The sequence below is a fragment of the Lepisosteus oculatus genome, chromosome 13, assembly GCF_040954835.1.
Source record: "Lepisosteus oculatus isolate fLepOcu1 chromosome 13, fLepOcu1.hap2, whole genome shotgun sequence".
Lineage (NCBI taxonomy): Eukaryota > Metazoa > Chordata > Actinopteri > Semionotiformes > Lepisosteidae > Lepisosteus > Lepisosteus oculatus.
Window position 1 is genome coordinate 9,439,650 of NC_090708.1, and position 20,647 is coordinate 9,460,296.

The 20,647-nt window shown below is 40.8% G+C and overlaps 1 protein-coding gene across 4 annotated transcripts in view; it reads left to right on the forward strand.

Annotated features, from left to right (window-relative positions):
- ccdc50a (coiled-coil domain containing 50a) overlaps window positions 1-20,647 on the forward strand; it is a 35,822-nt gene that overhangs the window by 4,497 nt on the left and 10,678 nt on the right. For 2 of the 4 annotated variants that reach the window (XM_015361255.2, XM_015361256.2), the window contains exons 2-7: window positions 6,678-6,740; window positions 10,214-10,343; window positions 11,893-11,983; window positions 12,825-12,930; window positions 17,580-18,143; window positions 18,497-18,621. In XM_015361255.2, coding sequence (XP_015216741.2) covers window positions 6,678-6,740; window positions 10,214-10,343; window positions 11,893-11,983; window positions 12,825-12,930; window positions 17,580-18,143; window positions 18,497-18,621 — 1,079 coding nt within the window. The remainder of the gene's footprint in view (window positions 1-6,677; window positions 6,741-10,213; window positions 10,344-11,892; window positions 11,984-12,824; window positions 12,931-17,579; window positions 18,144-18,496; window positions 18,622-20,647) is intronic. The other 2 variants (XM_015361257.2, XM_069197778.1) reach the window with 1 other exon arrangement.

A 20,647-nucleotide genomic window follows, 5' to 3' on the forward strand; every position in this document is an offset into this window, starting at 1 on the left:
AGGATTAACGAGTGGAATAACAGAGGTGTCTACAAAAGGATGTTTTCTCACCACAAAGTTACGTTTTGTTTTTCCACATTCTGGGCGTATGAAGTGTAAGATTTAAAAAAAAGGGGGAATCCCGCTGTATATTGCTTACAAACCATCTTCTTTGTGTTACCCATTGCATTGGTGTTGTGTCACTGGTTTTCAATATCGGGTTTAGTTTGCTCTTTTTGAGCTTTTCATTGTACTGTGGTGGTTGTATGCAATAACTTTTAACTTTTTGAAGTGAGCAAGTCTCCTCTGTAGTTGGCAACATTTATTTGTCGATATTCTGTGATCAAAGCAGGTTATGATTAAGCTGTTACTAAACCACCAGGTGAATATTGAACTGCAAAAGACGGAGCTGGAGAGTATTTATATAACATTATGTGAGTTTGCTCTCCACTGTAATGTGACATTATTGCAAAAAAAAAAAAGCTTCCTTAAATCATGTCTAAACATATCCAGCACGGAGCCAAATGTGTTATAGATCAACACCCACCCCTCCACCAGTGAGACCCAGAGATTATGATGTAGACCTATTTTATATTTTTTTTATTACTGTTCAGTAGTTTTCTGTGAAATGAAATACTGGATGTCATCAGTTCTGGGCTGCCAGTGCTTCTGTGGCCCTGGCAGGTATGATACCTGCTGAAACAGAGAAGCCAGTGGCTTGTGAAATTTACACAATTACCTGTTAGGCTGCTGTTTCTCAATTACATGGGTCAGTAGCGATGCTAAGTATCTCTTTTCATAGCCTGTTAGCATTACTATTCATTGGATTTCCATGTTCTAATAGCAGCTACATGAAGGACATATTTTCCTAGGAATAGCAGTTCCTGTAGTTATAGATGGAAAGTAGCTCTTCTCTGTTAAATGTCATGGGTGTTACCAAGTAGACAGAGTCAACAGCCTTATTTTTGAGATTTCATCTCTCTGCCATCATACCAACATTGTCCACAGATATATATTTTTTTTAATTTCAGTGGTCTGCATACTGCGTGTATAATTACTTCGTAGTTCGAATGTGTGATGCATGACCTCATTCTATCTTGTTGAATTCCGTTTTGGACGGCTTCTGAGTGATGTGATTCACCGTGCCAGACAAAATGAATTTGGAGGCTGCTCCAGCAAATCTCGGTGAAGGTCTGATTGTCAGAAGGCTCTTCTCCATCATGGTGATAAATAAATAAACTGGCGTGTAACGCTTGCAGATCACAGATATGCTCCTCTCTGTTGGAATGTAGTGTTGTGTTCACTTGTTACAGTTGTGATTGGTGGAAAGTATTCACGCTGAACAATAATTACTTTAATTGCATGGATGGTGAAATTGATGAGTCACAGAAACAGACAAACATTAAAATTCTAATGCGCTCATGTATAGGAATCTGTGGTTGTATTGGGATTTAGGCTTAAGAAAATCAATATAGCTTTTTAAAATGCATACTGTATGTTGACTTGACTATGATTAAATACTTCATTATAAGTAATTAAGCGCTTCTGGTACTGCTCCTGATCAACTGTGCAGTGAATTGTGAAGTTATTTTCCCAGCTGTTGCGAGACAGTAGCACATTGTATAGTTCAGGGAAATGTTGTTGTCCCCAATCGTCCAGAAGATCCACAGAAAAATCTCGGAGGGCCTAGGAAGCTTCCTGTGGTAGTTTCAATACCAAGGCCAGGAAATTCAGGCACCTGTTCTGCTTGTGTGTTATTTTAATTGCAGACCGAGGATTAAAGTGGAGAGTGGTTTTGAATTATTAATGTAGCCTATAATAGCGTTTCAATTATGCAGGATGGTTATGATTTCTATTCTTTCCCATTCTTCCTTTATTTTGATTGGCTAAATTATGAATATTAACTATCATACTCTGTGGCTAACAGGTTATTTAGCTCACTGTTAACTTACAGTATATGTACAGTATTTAACCTGTCTAAAACTGCATACGAAGGCCTCATATGCAGACTGCATGGTATCAGTGTGCTGTATTAATCAGTTCTGATTGTTTGAATATAGGAGCTAAAGCTATGTAATGACCCATCAAAGTATGTTGGAATCTTAAATTTCTATTCACGCTTGTCAGAAATGATGTTTAACAACCCTTAAATATAGTAAAGATTATCTGCCCATCCATTTTCTAACATGCCATTCGTTTCATTAGAAATGATATCAAGGTGAGTGGGGGTTATTCAACCTAAATTTACCTTATTCGAGGTAAAAGCTCCAAATGCAAAATATTGAAGTCAATCAAAATCCTACAGTCATGTGTTTGCATTGACGTCGCTCAGAATCCCCTAATCAGGCCTAAACTACAGTACAGTCATGGCTGACAGAAACTGAGCGGTCAGGCGGGATTGTAACATAACCTGTCCAATACAGTATATAGAATATATATACATAAGAGTAATTTATTGTGTATTATTCCTGAGAGATTACGAGAGAGATTTAATTTAATTTTTAATGTTTCTCAGTATATACAGTAAGTGTACTGATACAGCATAACCATTACCAGTGTACAAGTACACAAGTAATCTAACAAGTTCATTAAAAGGTTAAATTGAGAAGTTTTTTGGAAGGCTTAACCCAGTGTTACAATTAAATCAAATAAGTGCCACAAGCCTAATGAGAAATGGGCAGGCCACTTGTTCCTGTTTTTGTCAATTAGTGATTACTTGTCCGTTTAGCTCTGATTTGGCCATCTCCGGACGTGGTAAACAAAAGGAAAAAAGCCGGATTAACAGTGCAGTTAAGTGATCTTGGATGTAAACCATGATTTGCGGATTTCAGCTAATTGTCCTTAAATGCGCTGTATTTGAAAGGACCCCAGCTTGTGTGCTCGCAGACTTTGTGATCACATAATCCCATCAGTGCCGAATGAGTTGCGCGTGAGTGGGCTGTGTGAGGAAAGGCGGTGTGGAGTGTTCTCTCTATCTTTTCCAAAGCTTTCCAAGTCATTGCAGCACCAGCTGTGTGAACCAGTGTGCAGAGGGGCTGTGGCAGCTGTTTCTGCTTGGTCTGCTGGAACTGCCTTGTTATAGTTTTATAGCAAGCATTTAATACTCTTTTAATACCCTGTTTCGTTTTATTCTCCTCCACTGTTCTTGATGAGCTCCAAATGCCTGGGTAGCACAGAGTGTAATGGCATTGCATGTTTGTGCAACCAGTGGTTACAAAGTAAGAGGTCTTTGGCACCATTCATTGAGTTTATCTGTTTGCTGCTGTTTGTACATTCTTTGGCAGCAAGTGCTGTGGAGGACATAGATTCTCTTGTTCCAGGGGGTTGTTTTTTCTAATTGGGTGTAAAGTCTTTTTTCTTGAAACCCATGACCACATCATTTCTGTCTGGATCGTAACATCAGGAAAACGGTCTGTGATAACTGTAGTAAAAGGATGTGAGATATGCAGTCCCAGGCTCCTTATCGTGTACAACTATTTGTTTGTAAAAACGCCTCTGATGTCGTTCAGTCTGGGTGTTGAACACTTTGTGGTTTTTTTATAGTCGCTTGACATTAAACCTAATCGTCATATCTTTAAGGAACCATGGCTGCAAGAAAAAAAAAACATTTGAGCAAAGGATGGAAATTTGTCTTTAGCATCGCAACACAATACTACAAAAATAAAACACCACTCAGCATAAAATAATTACACATACCAACAATAATCCTAGACATGCATCAATACATATACACATCTCGCTCTGCCCATCTCACACTACCATTACACATAATCTGATAGCTTCACGCAGGTAACAGTCATTTAGCTTCATTTAGCACTTGCAAGTACTGATAATGCTAAATACTTCAAAGTTCTCTAGCTGTCAGTATCACCCACACCTAAAAAGTTTTTTTTTTTAATTGTTGCACTGTACAGATTTTAAATTAAATAACATACTCATATACCAATCACTGAGTTGACGGCATGCTTTCAAATTAAAAATGGCACAATGCTTTGGTTTGCCTGCGGCGCGTATCCTTTTCATACCACAACTTAATTAAATTACAGACAGGGAAGAGAAGGCCATCTCCTGAATTAATTACTTTAGCTTTATCACGAGGAGCAGATTGCTTCATGAGTTGCTTAATTGTTGAGCTCTTCACGAATGGCTGCACGAGTGAGGAACGCTTTGAGCCGGCTGACACAGCGGGGCTGTGTCCGCCCGCAGGAGCTTCTTCATGAGCTGTACCCGCAGTGGCCTGTGCTGATGGGGACTCCCCTGAGAAGCTGAAAGGGTGATGGTGTCAGTGGCTGAGGTATGCGCGACTGTGAATTTATAATTAGAAGCTGTAATTAAGCAGAGAGACCCAGAAGCGGACATCAGGCGCAGTATCCTGGAGCTGTTGTGAAAGGCGTGCTCATTAGCCTGCCATTCCCAGCGAGGTATCGAGGTGGAGATTGAGTAGTGCTCACTTGTTTTAATATACAGGATGTGGCGCGGTGTAGCAGTAAGAATGGCTTTCTTTACTGACTTTACACTTGAGAAGATGTAAAGCCAAGCAGGGAAAAAAAGACCGAGCATAATTTAAATTAGCCCACGGATGTGACCTTAAACACTTTTGCATTTTCAAACTTACATTTAAGCGCGTGACGATGTTTCTCGCAAAGTTCAAGATGAGGACAGAGATGTGATATTAGCCATAGAAGCAATAGAGCCACATGACTGCTGTGCTGCTTTTTCTAAGCTGCTTAGGCAGTCTTCTGAGGAGTTAATCTATTTTCCTGTCTTCTTAATGTAGGCTTTCTGCTCTTCTGCCGTGGGCCAATAAAGAGCACATACATGAATTAAGAGCTCTGCTCTCCCCTAGCAAACGTCTCACTTCCTCCCAAATATTTTGAAAACTACCTCAGTGCAAATATGACCACTGTCCAATGTCAAAAATTCCTTTGTGGTGTTTTTCCCTGGCTAACTTGCTTGACAAGTTTTACTTTCATAGTTAACAATGAAGCAGATAAGATTTGTTTTGCATCACTGAGCTAAAGCTTTGAATCCTACAGTATATACTGTAAGGTAATGTCTATATAAGTCTTCACTCTTCAATCGAGTGCTATACATTTTTTTGGGGGGCTGTTCAAAACTTCTGTATTTTTTCATAGGAATAGGTGGGTTTGTTCAGCATAAATCACAAAAAAAGAAACTGCATCGGAGCATAACATCTATCATTATTTTTTTACATTTTTTGTGACTACACAAATACTCTTGGGAGGTATGATGACACAGTGTTTGGCATTGCTGCCTTGCAGCACTGGGGCCCTGGGTTCAGTTCTGGACCTAGTGTGTGTGTGTGTGTGTGTGTGTGTGTGTGATTGTTTGTCTCATGGATCCTGTCCATGGTGAACCCCACCTTGCGCCTGTTGCTTGCCAGGATAGGCTTTGTCTCCCCCATGACATTGAACTCGATGAAGTGTTTAGAAATTGGATGGATGTTCAGGGTGTCACACATGTACAAAAGCAATAAATGCATTTCGGTTTAACTAGAATAACAAACCACTAGAGTGCTTTTGCAGCAATCGTATGGGTATTAAATGACATAGTTGTAGTTAAGTATTAACTGTGGACAGATTACTTTACACCCAAGTCTGACATTACAAAAGGTGCAGCTTTATGTTGGAAAACATGCTGTGTGTAAAGAAAAGAAATGGGAATTTTGCCATCTTTTGACAGGAAAGTTTTGGGTCAACTTTGTTTTAGAATTCCGAAAACCTGGTGTGGTATGATTCTCCATATGTTAATGTATAGAATATAATAAGCAGTCGCTGCAGTTCCTGTGTCCTTTGCTGTATACTGAGAAAAGTGCATTTATCAAAACCCTACAGTAGCACGCATTCAAAGCAATCACTGACTGTAAACAGAACCTGTTTGCTTTCCTGAAGTTCCCTCGATACGGTGCTATTTCACCGAAACAGTGCTAATGTGTGCAGCAGAGCTGCAAGCCATGGCTGCTGAATTTAGACTGGACCTTAGACAAGCCCTCACACATTGCATCTGCTCAACCACAGTTTCACTTTGTTTTAATTTGGTCATTTTTATTTTTAAACATTAGAGCTAGATGAATAGTTAATAATAACAGTTCCTCTTTGCCTTCGACACAGAGGGTGACCACCGGGAGTGATCGCCCTCAACTGATAACGATAAACTGGCAAAACTTCAAGCTGAATCCGACAACAGGCAAAAACCTTCGCTGTGATCTTACCAAAGAAGGCTTAGTTAAAAGACTTGCACACACTGGGCTGTCAAATAACATCCTCCTATTAGAATGACAGGACTAGAGGATTTTTTTTTTCATTTTGATAAACAAATGTGAACAGTTTGCAATGTGGAATAAATAGTGACAAAGTAGGATTTTATTTGTTATGTCAAATGAGTTTAGTATTATCTTCTATTAGGATTTAGTGAGGACCAGTTGAAGGTCAAATACTGTATGTCAAAATGTGTTAAAGCATAAAATCTTAAGGGGGTGTAGTTTTCCTACACTGTAACTGAGATGCCTAGCTCTCACCTACCACTCCAACCTTCTGAGTAATTCCAGCCTAGTCTGCGAGGAGATTGCCTGGCTCGGTCTTGTCTTGGAACGCCGGACTCCGAAGTTGCTTTCGGGTTAACGTACCTCTGTGGTGAAGTGTGGTCTGCGACTAACCCTGTTTCTATCTTGTTGGCAGTGTGCCGGGACTTTGCAGTGCTGGAGGATCATGCCCTCGCTCACAATCTACAGGAACAGGAAAGTATGTCCCTCTCTGTCACTTTGTCGTGGAGTGTTGGGCTCTAAACTGAAGCTGGGGAATACGAAGTCCAGCAGGTTTCTCATAAAAACCTGCATTCTTCCTTCCCAGGAGAAACTGAGACCAAAAATTAGCCCTTGTTTCGTTCTTAGTATTCATAAGTATTTGCTGTTAGAAGATAGCACTTTAGAACAGGACTGATTCATTTAATCATTTATTCGACTTTAATTTTTAATGTTAATATAAATGAAAGCAAGTTATTTAGTGATGAAAATAGCTAAATGAAAAAGGGAGTTGTTTCTCTAATCAGTTTCACATATTGAGGACTGCATTTTGAAGCATTGATCCTACAAAGTGATCCGTGCAGTTATGCATTGTGTTAGAACTGCAGAGATGATCATGTAGTAATCAAATTTAAAGTCTATGTATTTGTATGAGTTTTCTTCAATGAAAACATTTTCATTTGAAAAATACCATGTTTTATTAAGCTTTGTTGAATTTGGTTTATTCAATGTCTTTAAATCAATGTCTTTTTCCCATTAAGGTGATTTAAAAGTAAAGGGCATTCAGAGCGCCTGCATGTTTAAATAATGACCAGTCTTAAAATGTTGTTCTATATTTTCTCATAAAGACAATGTGTGGAGATGTGCAGTGGAAGTGAGACTACACATTTGAATGTTTCTGCCACAGTTACTTTCTGTGACACGTTAGAAAAACACTACGTTCCTCTACTTTGATTGTCAGACTTCCTGTGTGATTATCAGTCTTGCTCTTTGCCCAGGCACTATTCAGTAATTACTCTGCTTTCTAAGCCTTGGAGTATGTTTATAGTTTATCTCAAATGTGTACACCAACATTTATTTTTTTCTTTATTTTATTGAGTGGAGAGAGCACAAAACAGGGGATCTGTAACCTGTTACCAGCAGTTATATCACCCTGCAAATGGCAACTTACTGAAGCTCAGCAGGTGTGAGCCTGATCAGTACTTTGATAGGACACCTCCTGGGAAAAAATACTAAGGTTTCTGCTGGAAGTGGTGTTAGTACGTCCAGTAGGGGGCACTCACCCTGTAGTCCTAATCCCCCTGTATAGCGATGGGGACTACTGTAACGAACGGCCGACATACAGGTTGGATGAGCCGGTTGCTGTGCGGTGATGGCACCACCCTCTACTGCCCTGCGCATAACAGGGATGTTTGCCACCGGGGCTGACAAAGGCCTTCTTTAGCTCAGCCGGCAAGACCCCTGTTGAGCGACGCCGGAGACCCGGGTTCGACCCCGAGGTGGGGGACGAACTGGGGCAGGAGCGGCAAGGGCAGAATCCCCCAAGAACCCGAAATCCCTTAAAATAAAGGAGCCATCCTTTAATTACACCAAGGTCTTTAGTCTCCGTTGGTCCTTAAAAATCCCAGGCCATTTCTCCAAAAAAGTAGGGATGTTACCCCAGTGCCCTGGCCTAATTTCTCCTGGCCTTTACCAATCATGGCCTCCTCATAATCCCCAAGATTATTAGCTATGGCATGATGGTAAAGTGGTGAAGTGCTGTGTGAAGTGCTGTGCTTTTGTCTGGCCTGTATGTGCATCACAGATGAACAGACATTCTGCTCTAACACTGTACTTGTGTATTTGGAGTAATTAAAATAATGGCCTGGACAAAGAGCGCTAATAGTAGCAATGTTCATGGAGTTATGGGTGAATTTTAATCAGCTGTTTCTACCTTGCCACCTAGATAATGAACGCAGTTTAGTATAAAGAGACATCTGTGATACAAGGTGACAGTCTATCAAGTACTAGCATCTGGATTTCTATTTGGGAAAAAAAACTATGAAAAAAGATATTGTATCTCGGCAGATGTTTTTTATTTTTGCACTTTGCAAAACAGACAATGTGCTGATCTTACTGGAAACACTTCCTCCTGTGGTACCAAGCTGGTAGTCTTTGGATGAGTTCCAACAATGTTCTGCCCAGACAGAACTAACCCAGCTTTCCAGACTTAGTGAGATCCCAGCTGGTGTGTCTGTGTGGTGCTGCAGTAAAATTGGAACTCCTGAGCTGTTTCAGGTGTTTGGCTGAAGGTACCCTATTGATGTTTTCTAGACTAGAGGGTTTTAAGTTTTCATGTTGGCCCAGTACCAAGCCTATGTAAGCAGTCTCTAATGAGGTGGAAAGTATGCAGGACAAAATCAGCTTAGTGGGGATTTACACTGCCCTGCAAAAATATTGAGACCCTTGCACAGTTTTCATATTTTGTTGCTTTAAAAGTTACAGTCAGGACATTTTGAAGTAGCAAAGTACTGTTTGCTACACAACCCCTCCAGACATTCAAAGCCAAAGCAACGACGTAAGTCTGTAATACGTAAGAAAAATGGAAAAGTCATGATTGCATACATATTGAAACGCTTTGCTGTGGCAAACAAAAATTAATGTAGGTACAGAAAATGACCTAAATGACACAATTAGTTGTTTGGCCACTGCATTAGGAGTTCTTCATGTGATTTCAGAATAAATACACCTAACTCTATAAGATAAGAACAGAAACTATAAGAAGAAACTGGTTAGGGATGCCACCATGAATCTGGCAGTGACTTTGAAAGAGTTCCAAATCAACGGGTCTTAAGTCACTTCACTAAGGGCACTTGTATTTAACAACAAAAAAAAACAACTCAAATCCCACAACAAAACACATAATTGAAAATAAAAACATTTGGCAAAAGAAAAGTTTTTTTTTTTTGTGGTCAGACCAGACAGAATTGGAACTTGATGGTTTAAATGCAAAGTGTTACATCTGACACAAACTCAACATGCAGTATTGCCATCCCTGTTTTTTAAAGCATACTGTAGTAGTGGCAGCATTATGTTACTGATAGTTCTGCTTCTCATCATCAGGAATTAGAAAGCTTTTCAAGACTGATTATTATATAGATGGAGCAAAGCACTGGCAAATCTTCGAGATAAACTACTTCAGACCTAAAAATTCACCTTTCAGCAGGACAGTGATCCAAACCTCAAGGCTAAAGCTACACCGGAGTGCTTAGGAATATAAAAGTAATGTCCTTCTGTGAACCTGTAGAAAGACTTGAAAACTGCTGTCTATAAGTGATCCCCAAGGAACTTCGGAAAGCTTGAGCAAATTCACTCTGAAAAATGCACCAAGCTGGTATGCAAAGTTGGTAGAACCATAACCAAAAACACTAGATGCTTTTATCCAAAGTGACTTAATTTTGAATTCATTTACTTAGCAGGGAATTTCAGTAAAGCAAGGTGAGTGAAAAGCGTTGCTCAGGGGTACTTCAGCAGTACTCCACCCAGAATTCGAGCCCACAATTTTCCTTTTATAAATCCAGAGCCTTGTCTAATACTTCTCTGTCTTGCCCTGTGACAAGATTTTTTTCTATCAGTAAACTCAATTCCAGAAGAATGGCGGTGTGTATTTTGCTGGTCCACATTACATTCCTCATCCATTTTTTTTTCTTCCAGTTGAGAGCCATCTGGCCTCCAACATTCACAAGAGCCGTCTGGTGCAGCAGGACTTGCAAGTGGCTAAGAAGCTGCAGGAGGAGGAGGACCTGAGGGCCAAAGTTCGCATCCAGAGAAAACACAGGGACATGTAAGTAACCAGCACCCTGTTCACTGACAGAATTCTACTGCTAGGCCAGGTGAAAAGACTATTCAAACAAAAAGCTATTCTTTTCTTTCTTAAATATTGTTCTGTTGTTTAGCATCTAGAAGTAATTTTAGGATGCAGGAAAGAAAAATGCTAGGTGACAGACAATTACTTAAATTTTCTGCTGTGCCTGTACTACAGTACATGAACAGAGTCTCGTGTTCTGATTCCAGTATTAAACCTGATCATTTTCTCTTTGGTAGTGTAGGGAAGCACATATTTAGAAAAACCTTTAATCTTAAAGAATGACTTTGCACTTGTACAGTGTTAAAGTAGCATTACAGGAACAGGAATTTTGAGTTAGGCTAAGAAATCTCATGATTCACTAATATTATCCCAAGTGAATGAGCCTCCCACATCTTCCTGTGTTGTGCTTCCACCAGTAGACTTACAAGGACACGGGAAATTGCCCCCAGAGAAAATCTGGAAATAACAGTTTGAATATCAAACCTGTCTTTTTAATCTAAAGATGCCCCCAGTGCTAGGAGACAATATAAAGCCTTTTCCTCCTCATTTTCTGAGTGACTTGTTTCTTTAAAGGTTCGTGCCGCTGGTGTTCTTGCATGTGTAGCAACACCCTGGTTATACCCAGGGGAAATTAAGAAGCAGTAAAATGGAAGGAGATGGTGGCTGTGAATCAGGGTTAGGTAATGGCTTCATTCAGACAGATCTCTTATGAGATAGCATCAGTCTTCCAAAGGACTTGTGTGCTACCAATAACACTCTTCATTTGGTTGAATTATGTATGTGTTTTCATAGCTTATTTAACCAGACACAAATCCAGTGAGAATGGTGTATTCTTTGCAGTAAAGGCCAAGTTTAATAGCCAGTCCAGAGGACAGGCCTTTGATTTGAGCAGTAGCAACAGCTCTGATGTCCTGGAGAAATTTTGACCTCTCTGCTATCCAGCCTTGTATGAGTGTGACCACAGCTTGTGTTGGAAACTGAGATTCTTGACTGCCTTACTTGCCTTGTATAAAGTGAGAAAAGATCTTAATTTTAAAAAGGTGATCCAGAATTGTACTGTGATACAGTGCTTGTATTTTCTAGATGAAATGCCTGTATTTAAGCATCTTTGTCTTGCTTTCACACATTTTCCCGAAACATTCAGAAATTGGCTGCTGAATTAGGTTTTTCTTAGGTGTTTCTGTCTTGAAAGAGTTCCCCGTGCTATGCACTGTCCAGTTTTTATTCTCCTGGATCACTTTAAACAGCAGCACCTGAACCTGAAGAGCTGGGAGAAATGGTTAATGGTTGTACATCAGTATTATACGCAAAATGCTTAAAGTCATCTTGCTTGACCAGCTGGCTAGATTTCTCTTTTGGTATGTTCTAATATCACGTTTGTACTTATTCACATTGCAAGGAGATAAACAAATTGTCAAAGCAAACTCTCGAAAACATTTCTGTATCTGGCCAGCTGCTGTGTGGTTTTGTGACTGAAGTTTCATTCATAGGTGATGATTTATCATTGTTTGTGTATCTTCTGCAGCGAGCGAAGTGATAATGAGATCGCTCAAGAGATCCAGGAGCAGCTCGTGAAGCAGGCAGAGCAGCAGAGACAACAAGAAGAGAAAGATGAGGTGAGAACCCTCACAGTTCCTATACTGTAGATCCCAGTTGCTTTTTGAGGGATTCTCTTCTAATTGATGGGTGAATCTGCAGGTACCGAAGTATACAGACCAAGACCACCAGGTTTCGAAACAGCTTCTTCCCCCAGGCAGTAAGACTGCTAAACAGCTAACCACAGCAGACGCCTGCAGTTACCCAAACGGCCGCTGGCGAATAGGCAACCCAACTTGAACTGATGGGGTGCACTGGCACCCTCCTGTCACTTGGAGTCTCAGGACACATGCGAAAAGCGCTAAATACCTCCTATCCTTGTGTTACTTTCGCACAATCTATAAATTGTATTGTAAATTGCAATCGTGTAATTTATTGTATCCTTATGTTAATCTAATCCCTATAAATTCCTGTCCTTCTACTCTTCTATCCCTCCTAACGAGCTCGCAGACAAAGCATTTCATTGCCAACAACACCGCTGTATGCTGTGCTGTTCGTGCATTGATAAATAAACCTTGATTGATTGAGGTAATGCCAGTGGTATATAGTTAAGTTGCAGTGCACAAGCATGTTGCAAATACCTGTATTTTGGTATTGCACAACAGCAGGAGTCACCTTTTTTGTGATTATGCAGGTACCGAAACAGTCTAATAGTCAATAGCACCCCTTGTTAATGAGATCTGTGTTAGAACCTATTTGTATTTGTTGGCCAAGACTTTTATCCTCATACCACAGTGCCTACTAAGTTTCAGTATTCTACCTCCAGATAACATACACACACCTCTGTTATACTGATGCCAACTCTGGCTGGTGGTGTCTTGTGGAGATCTCAGTTTTTTTTTGCACCCACTGTTCTTTTAGGCCATTGCTCGCAAATTGCAGGAGAAAGAGATGAAGGAAGAGAGGAGGAGGATGAAACAGCTTCAGGAGGCACCCTACGAAGAGAGCTACTATGATGAGAAAGGAGGTATGGATTTGCCTCTCTTTCAGACGGATTTTGTCATGGTTTGTGGTGGTCGTGGGAGAATTCCATTCAAAAATGGATCACTTCCTCTTTTAGGCTATGCAGAAATCTGTTAAAGTCAGCCATCTCTCAGTCTGCGCTCAAGTTTAGATAGAGTCAAGGAGGCAAAGTAGCACATTCATTTTGCTGATTTAAGCAAAGTATTGACCTTGTGAGAGTGTTACGGCTTTCAGTTTTTGCTGAGAAGCGATTTCACATTTTTCCATTTTTAACTGCAGCCCCTGCAAAACTGGGCATTCCGTACTTCTTACAAGTTAAAATGACTGTGAGTGAGGCAGTGCCAGATATAATAGAGACTTTTTTTTCTTGAAATTTCTGACGTTTAAAGATAATCATTGTTTGAATTGAGTCGCAATAGAATTGTGATAAAGGCTAAAGTGAATCTATTGCTAGGACAATTTTGGTTTGGAAAAAATAGCTGTTCTTTCAGGTTCATTATCTTTGGTAGACCTAAAGGTCATATGCAAAGTCTTGTTAGAAGTTCAACAGAATGCAGATGGGGTGATGGTAATTCTGAAATGCATATGTCACATACTCTTGGAATAAGTGCAAATGCAAATTTGGCTCTGTTCTTTCAGGTGCATATAAAGTACAGTTATTGTGGATGTATGTGCCACCTGCAAAATAACCTTGCTGCTGTCCTTTGATCTCTTGTTAATGTAAAATGCAGAACTGTTTTATATCTGATAGAGTCTGTAGACAGTGTCATGGTCACTCTGGAACAAAAATAGGAAATCACATACAGTATACCCATTATACTGTATATTGCGCAACATACTTGTCTGGTATGAGCAAAACGTTGGCTTGGGTACCAACTGCTTGCAGCTGTTCGTCTTAAATTGTTTAGGAGCCAGGAAAGCAAGGCCCTGCAGGTCCTTTGAGTGTGACTTCAAGTTACAATTTGAGATGCGGCGTGTTTTTTTTGCCTTTCTGCCATAAAATTCTCCCTCTCAACCAGCTGGAGGTGCCAGTTCTGCCTTTTTTTTGCATATCTGAGCATAAGGATCCTGTGGGCTGAGGCCATCTGATCAGCCTCTCTCAATCTGGAGATGATTTAGCTGCTTCAGTTAACCCACTCAGTGCTGGAAACGCAGGTTTGAAGCCACTCTTCTATCCACATGGAAATAAGGATGCGGCAGCGGACTTCCTGCAATGTGGTCATTCCCAAAGTGTTCGGAATTCTGCGGAAGAGATATTCTGCAGGTCCTGGTGGATTTAAGATCCAGTTTAGAAATTCGAAGCAAATCCCCAAAAGATTTGAGGACCGTTTGCTTTGAAAACGAATGCAGGGCCTGACGCAAACAGCTTGCTGCTATCTTTTTACTGAAGTCAGTCTGCTAAGGCGGTCAGAAGAAAAGAGCTGAACACGTGCGTTTGGTGCCGGTCTATGGAGGCGAGTCTCCTCTCTCTGAACAGACGGGCGAAGCCAGCTTGGCAAGTCCTGCTCTTTACTCCTCCGCCAGTGGGCTCTCCCCCAGACAGACGGACAGACCGAGGGAGAGCAGCACTCTGGAGTGATTTCTCTCAGGGAGGGGCTCTTCTTCCTGCGTATCGGGATTTTGCCATGACTTTGCTATCAGTGGAACTTCAAGTTCAGTCTTTCCTGTATGATTCAGAAGGGAAGATCCCTCCAGGGACGGCAACCTAATCTGTCCATTCCGGGCTGTATCCGCAACTCCCTGTTGTGTGTGTGTGTGTCTCTGTTACAAACCCTTTGTGCTTTTTTCCTGCATACAGTATTTTTTACTTCATCTTGTAAAATCAGTTCCATTATCCCCCATCTGCCTTGTACTCACAGCACTCGTCTAAAACATGAGAAATTAAGAGGACAGCTGTTAGCTATACCCAGGAAATAGAGAAGGCGTATGTCATGATGCAATATGTACTAATAATAAATAAACTTGTTGAGCTAGAACTGTGCCACACTTCCTGATTTATCAGTTACAGATGTTTTAGTCATCTTAAGTGAATGCATGATTCAACCTTTAGGGAGTCAACGTCTGCATTGAAATAAAACAGTGTTATAAGGTATTAAAGACCAGATTGGGATTTTTTGGCAGTAGGCATGTTACTGTGTACAGTATGTAAACCTTACACTGAAAGCACTCCTTTGTTGCAAATAATACAGATGTCAGTACTAATTAATGTGGCTTGTTGATGTTCAGAAAATAACTTCGTAGTTATGTGCAGAGAGCAATGGGAATAGGAAAACCTCACCACCAGTTGCAATACCCATCTGTTGTCATGTTACCTCTGTTTATATTACTGTACCTATAACAAATTCTGTTAATATTTTTAGTTCTCAAAGCACATGAACAGAAGCTTCCATTTGTTTCTGATATAATCATACTCGGTACAAAGGAGTTCTTTAATCTTATTGCTGGCCTTATCTCATAGGAAACATTTCCTTTGTTTGGTGAAGTCCCTACATCTTTCAGGAAATGAGGGGAGGGTGCATGCATTCTAAATAAACTCCTCTGGTCAGATAAGTTAAAAGGGAAATTCTTCAATTACCACTTTTTTAAGCAAAGAGAAGAATGCTTTGTCCTGTGTCTTGATCGGAGTAGCATCCTTTATTAGAGGTAGAGTTAGTATCGGGGAGATGCTTGTGCCACACAACGAGAGCTGATTAAAACCTGGAAAACCCCGTGTGTACGTAAGCCTTAGTTTGAGTCTTAGTCACAATAGTAAATCAAATAAAATCAAGTCAAATCATGCATTTAAGTCCTTTAAAATGAGCCTGAAAGCAGTGCCCTATAGTCATGTGTGGTAAAGGTTTTTCTTTTTATGCGTAGAAAATTACAGAGTTAAATAAAGAGGGACAGGGCTTTTGTTTTCTTTGTGCTCCCATTAAAATAACATTGTGGAATTAAGCCTCCAACAAGCAGATCCAGTGTTACAGCTTCAGCGATGCTTATAAACCTGAGTTATTATGATTTATAGAATCAAAGGGATTCCATACTTGTTCATATTTGACTTTTACCTTCATCGGGCAAAACATTCTTTGACAAATGTCCCTTTAGTTTTAAGTTTTAGTTTAGTTTTTTTTTTTACTTTCCCTACTGCTTTTTCTCAGGTGTAACAGGTCTGAAGGGCATGTAAGCATTTGCTACCGAGATGAGTAGGAATGCTTTTAGGTACGGGCAATGTTAGAAATACCTGTTTCCAGGCTGCGTTTTGGCAGAAATTAAAACGCTTGAATTATGGACAGTAAATGATATACAAGAGTAGCTTTCAGGCAGGGTTAGAGTCTGTAGGGGATTGTACTGTACATGCTGCAACAGATCCTGTCAACAGGATCAAGATTATTGAGAAATTGTCCATCTTTGCTTTGCTTGTACATTTGTGTAGACTCTGAAGTTGCACTTTTGCCATATTTCCAGACTGTGCGGCTCACCCACAATTGAGGAAAAGGGTAGTAGCTGCTGACAAAGGAGACAAAGCAGCTACTCTTGTATATCAATTACTGTCCATAAAACAAGTGCTTTAATTTCTGCAAAAAACAGCCTCGAAACTGGTATTTCCAACACAGACCTGTTTATCTAGATGTTATCACAGGTCACCACTGAGTGTGGCCTGTCACTTAAAGGTGAACTGCAGTCCCAACTTCTCAGACTGGTTACTAAATCTCAGTATTTAAATAATTGAACTGAACTGAGCCCAGGCAGGAGAAAGTACTACAGTATATATTCACCATGTTCTCATAACCCTCTGGTGTCACCAAGGGGCGTGAGCAAGAGTTTGTGAGAATTGTGATGTGAAATGGCCCATCCTGCTCACTAGTCACTAAGATAACTAATGTAATGCATTAGTGCGAGCAAATATTTAAAAGTCAAAAGCAATATTTCTATTGAATCAGAAGATGTATTCACAAGCAAATAGTTTACAGTCTAATAGGGCCTTTTACACGTTACCAGCGGTTTTGTTGCCTCATTCTGATTTGCAGACGGCAATATGGTGCTGCACATACCTGAAAATTTAAAATGTAAATTGGAGGTTTTACACATTACTATGTACATTTTACTTTCATTGTAGTTTGAAATGCTCTCATCAGTGTTGATTTTTTCTAACCCCGAAATATAAAAATTGCAATGTAGTTCCAAATTACTTAGGGTAAAACAACCTGAACTTAAAACTTTAAACTTCTCCTACAATTAAAATTCAAAGTTGTGTTGTCTTAGAAAGAAAATAAATCCTTCCCCAGTAAAAGCGGAGAGAATATTCCATCACCAATGACTGAAATTGTCATTACATGTACATTAAATAATGAATTATTGTGAATAAAAGGAGACAAAACTGTCCTCAGGGGCCCAATTCTTTTAAATGAATTTAAATCCCTCTTTGGTGTCTGTCTGTCCAGTTCATCATATTTATTTTTATTGTTTTGTCCTGTTTGTAAAGCTTCTACACTTCTTTTGGATTTGTGTACCATTTAACCCTGTCTGTACAGATAGTAGATCCTGTTGCCCCAGAGGTGACTAATCATTGTTTTTACTAACCCAGCTCTGCTCACCTGCTTTTCTCCACATGTGCGTTTCCATGCAACATCCCCCAACTACCCCCTCACCCTATTCCCGCGACACTCCACCCAGAGCAGAGCCGTGGCAGACATCCAGAGCGTCTGCTTCCCGACAGCAGGAAAGAGCGAGGACATTACAGTCACGACAGGGACCGCAGGCACAGGCCTGAGTCTCGCGGCTCACAGTCCACCTTCTATGCGGACGGTGATGTGGCACACAGGAGGGACGAGCTGCAGCGTTCGCCTCCTCGCAGGGCTCAGGAGCCCAGGCAGGAGTCTCCCGACTCCGAGAGGGTCGTGCGCAGGAAAGAGAGGCCTCCAAGACCCCCCTCTCCCCAGTTCAACAGGGTGCGCCACAGGGAACACAGCAGAGAACACGGAAGAGGCAGAAACAGCCAGGAAGACCATTATCTGGGGCCTAACAGGACCAGGTCCGCAGAGGAGAGTGTTGATGACGATGACTGGGTGGACAGGCAGGGGCAGCAACCGCAACTCGATGAGGTGTTTGAAGAGCACAAGCCCCTGTCTCACAGGAGGGAGGAGAGACGAGAGCACGTGGACCAGACTGAAGAGGCGCATAGAACGCACTCTCATTCACGCGAAGACAGACATCACCGCCACCACCCCAAAGACCCAGGTACAGTAATGGCAACTGTGTGGCCTGGCAATGGTGGTGGTGGGTGATTTTAGGAATTTCCTTTACTGCCTCTGTTTTTCCTTTTTCTTCAGGGTGCTTGCTCCAAGGCTGATTAATCAATACTGTCAACTGACTACAAAACAGATTCAGGTCACTCCAGTCTCTAAATACTCCAAACAGTTTGTCTTAGCATTTGACCCAAATCATACAGGAAGTTCCTCTCAGATATCTTTGTCGCTTTGTTTCTTTAACCTATTAATCCTGTCCCACTGGTGTGACTATCTCCACCCTCGGGTGATCTAGTTTGACTGTCGAAAGTGCGCCCTTTCAATGTATGCATACTCGCCCTTCAGGTAGGAAAGCACGAGGGGACTACGGCATGAGAGAGGTGACTCAGAGTGTTGCTCGCATGGACCTCCGGGAGCAGGAGCTCAGGGATCTGGAAGTGGCCAGGAGACTACAAGAGGAGGAGCTGAAGGTGAGAATGCGCATTATCTTCTCAGAATCTGCACCCCCCACAAAAAACTGTCCTTATTAAATGATCAAAAGAGATGATCTTTGACTTATCCATTGGCTTCTGGTGTTCTACATTTACATTTATTGGACTTGGAAGCACAAGCCCTGCAAGATTTGGTTATTTCTGTAGAAGCCATGGAAATGCCAACAGTCCTGTAATTCACTGGCAGAAATGCAGTATGAAAACCTGACTCTGGGACCAACCAACATACAGAGATGTAGTGTAAAGGCAAAATGAATTTGAATGGGATCCCCTCTTTATTGATCTCCAAATTCTGTACTGTTGCAAAAAAAGCATATACAGTGGATATTTGTGCCAAACATATCTTTTAGAATTAAGGCTAGAAAGTTCAACCTTGGTCTCATGAGACCATAATACATTTTCCCACATAGTTTGGGGTGATTGAATGTATTTTTTTTTTGTGCAATATTTAGATGGGCTTGGATGTTCTTTTTTTGTGAGAAATGGCTTCCATCTTGCCACCCTACCTCATAGCCCAGACATGTGCAGAATACTGGAGATTGTTGTCACATGCAAAGAGTGACCAGTACCTGCCAGAAATTCCTGCAGCTCCTTTAATGTTGCTGTAGGCCTCTTGGTAGCCTCCCTGATAAGTTTTCTCCTTGTCCTGTCATCAACTTTGGAGGGTCATCCTGATCTTGGCAATGTCCCTGTGGTGCCACATTTTCTCCACTTATTGATGATAGTCTTCACAGTGCTCCATGGTACAGTACATCCAATGCTTTTGATATTTTTTATACCCCTCTCCTGATTGGTACCTTTCAACAATAAGATCCCGTAGATGTTTTGTCAGCTCCTTGCGGACCACGGCTATCCCAGTAGGACGCAACCAACGTTTCAAGGAAATCCTACAGGAACAGCTGATTTTTATTTGGGGTTAATCAGAATCACTTTCATTGATGGCAGGTGTATGCTACTTACCTTTGGACCTGATTTTGAATGTGATTGGTTAACTCTGAACACAGCTACAGCCCCCATTTTAAAAGAGTGGTCACACTCATGCAACCATGGTGTTGTAGGTTTATTAATTTCAGTAATAATTATCTATTCGTTTTTTTATTGAATTTTGTTGGTTGCGAGGTCACATTAAAGATGGAAAAATGACTAGCATTATTTTTCTTGATTTCTGGCTTTACATCACAAAAACCTGCAAATTCAATAAGGGTGTGTAGACTTCTTATATCCAATGTAGGCTGAGTATTGTGATAGACATGTGAACGAAGGTTTTGCTGCCTAAATATGCTCTGATCTGATGTGTTAACAGTAATACTCTTTTTTTTCCTACCACAATTTCAATGTTAAAAATGTCTTTTAAAATATCATTGTGATAAATAGAACAAAGTTATTATGACTTGGGCATAATAAACACTATAGCACTGAAAACCAGGCCTACAGTATGTCCTGATCAGGTTTGACAGTGAAGGAAATTGCTCAGAGTGGAGGTTGGGTTTGGGCTTATACTGCTGTCCCTGTAGCTGATGAAGCCAGAAGGATTTAAGTTAACCTGCATGCTTGTGTTAGATTGATTTCTCTACCAACCCCAAAAGACAGATAATCTTAGAGAATGACAGTCAGTTCGAGGAAAGAATGAAAGAGAACCACAAGTACCATGCTCATAAATTTATTGTAGTTACAGTATATCATTGCTGGTGAGTTAAAGCCTACTGTAGGTTAAGTCACTAGACAACTTGGGACCAGAATTCATTAATGGATAGTGTTGGGACTAGTTATTCAGGACTTTCTTGGCTTTCCAGCCAACAGCTGCAGTCACTATCCTGTGACTTGCTGGGGGCCTGCAGGCTTGTAGTTACATCGGTGAGAGATGCATAGCTCCTCTGTTTTGGCACTGATTGTCCTATAGGCACTGCAGTTTCCAGGGTGCTGAATAACAAGTACCTGAATCGGTCAGAGGACCCTGTAATTGTTTCCTAAGTACTTGTGTGGGAGACTCAGTCGGAGAGTCTTA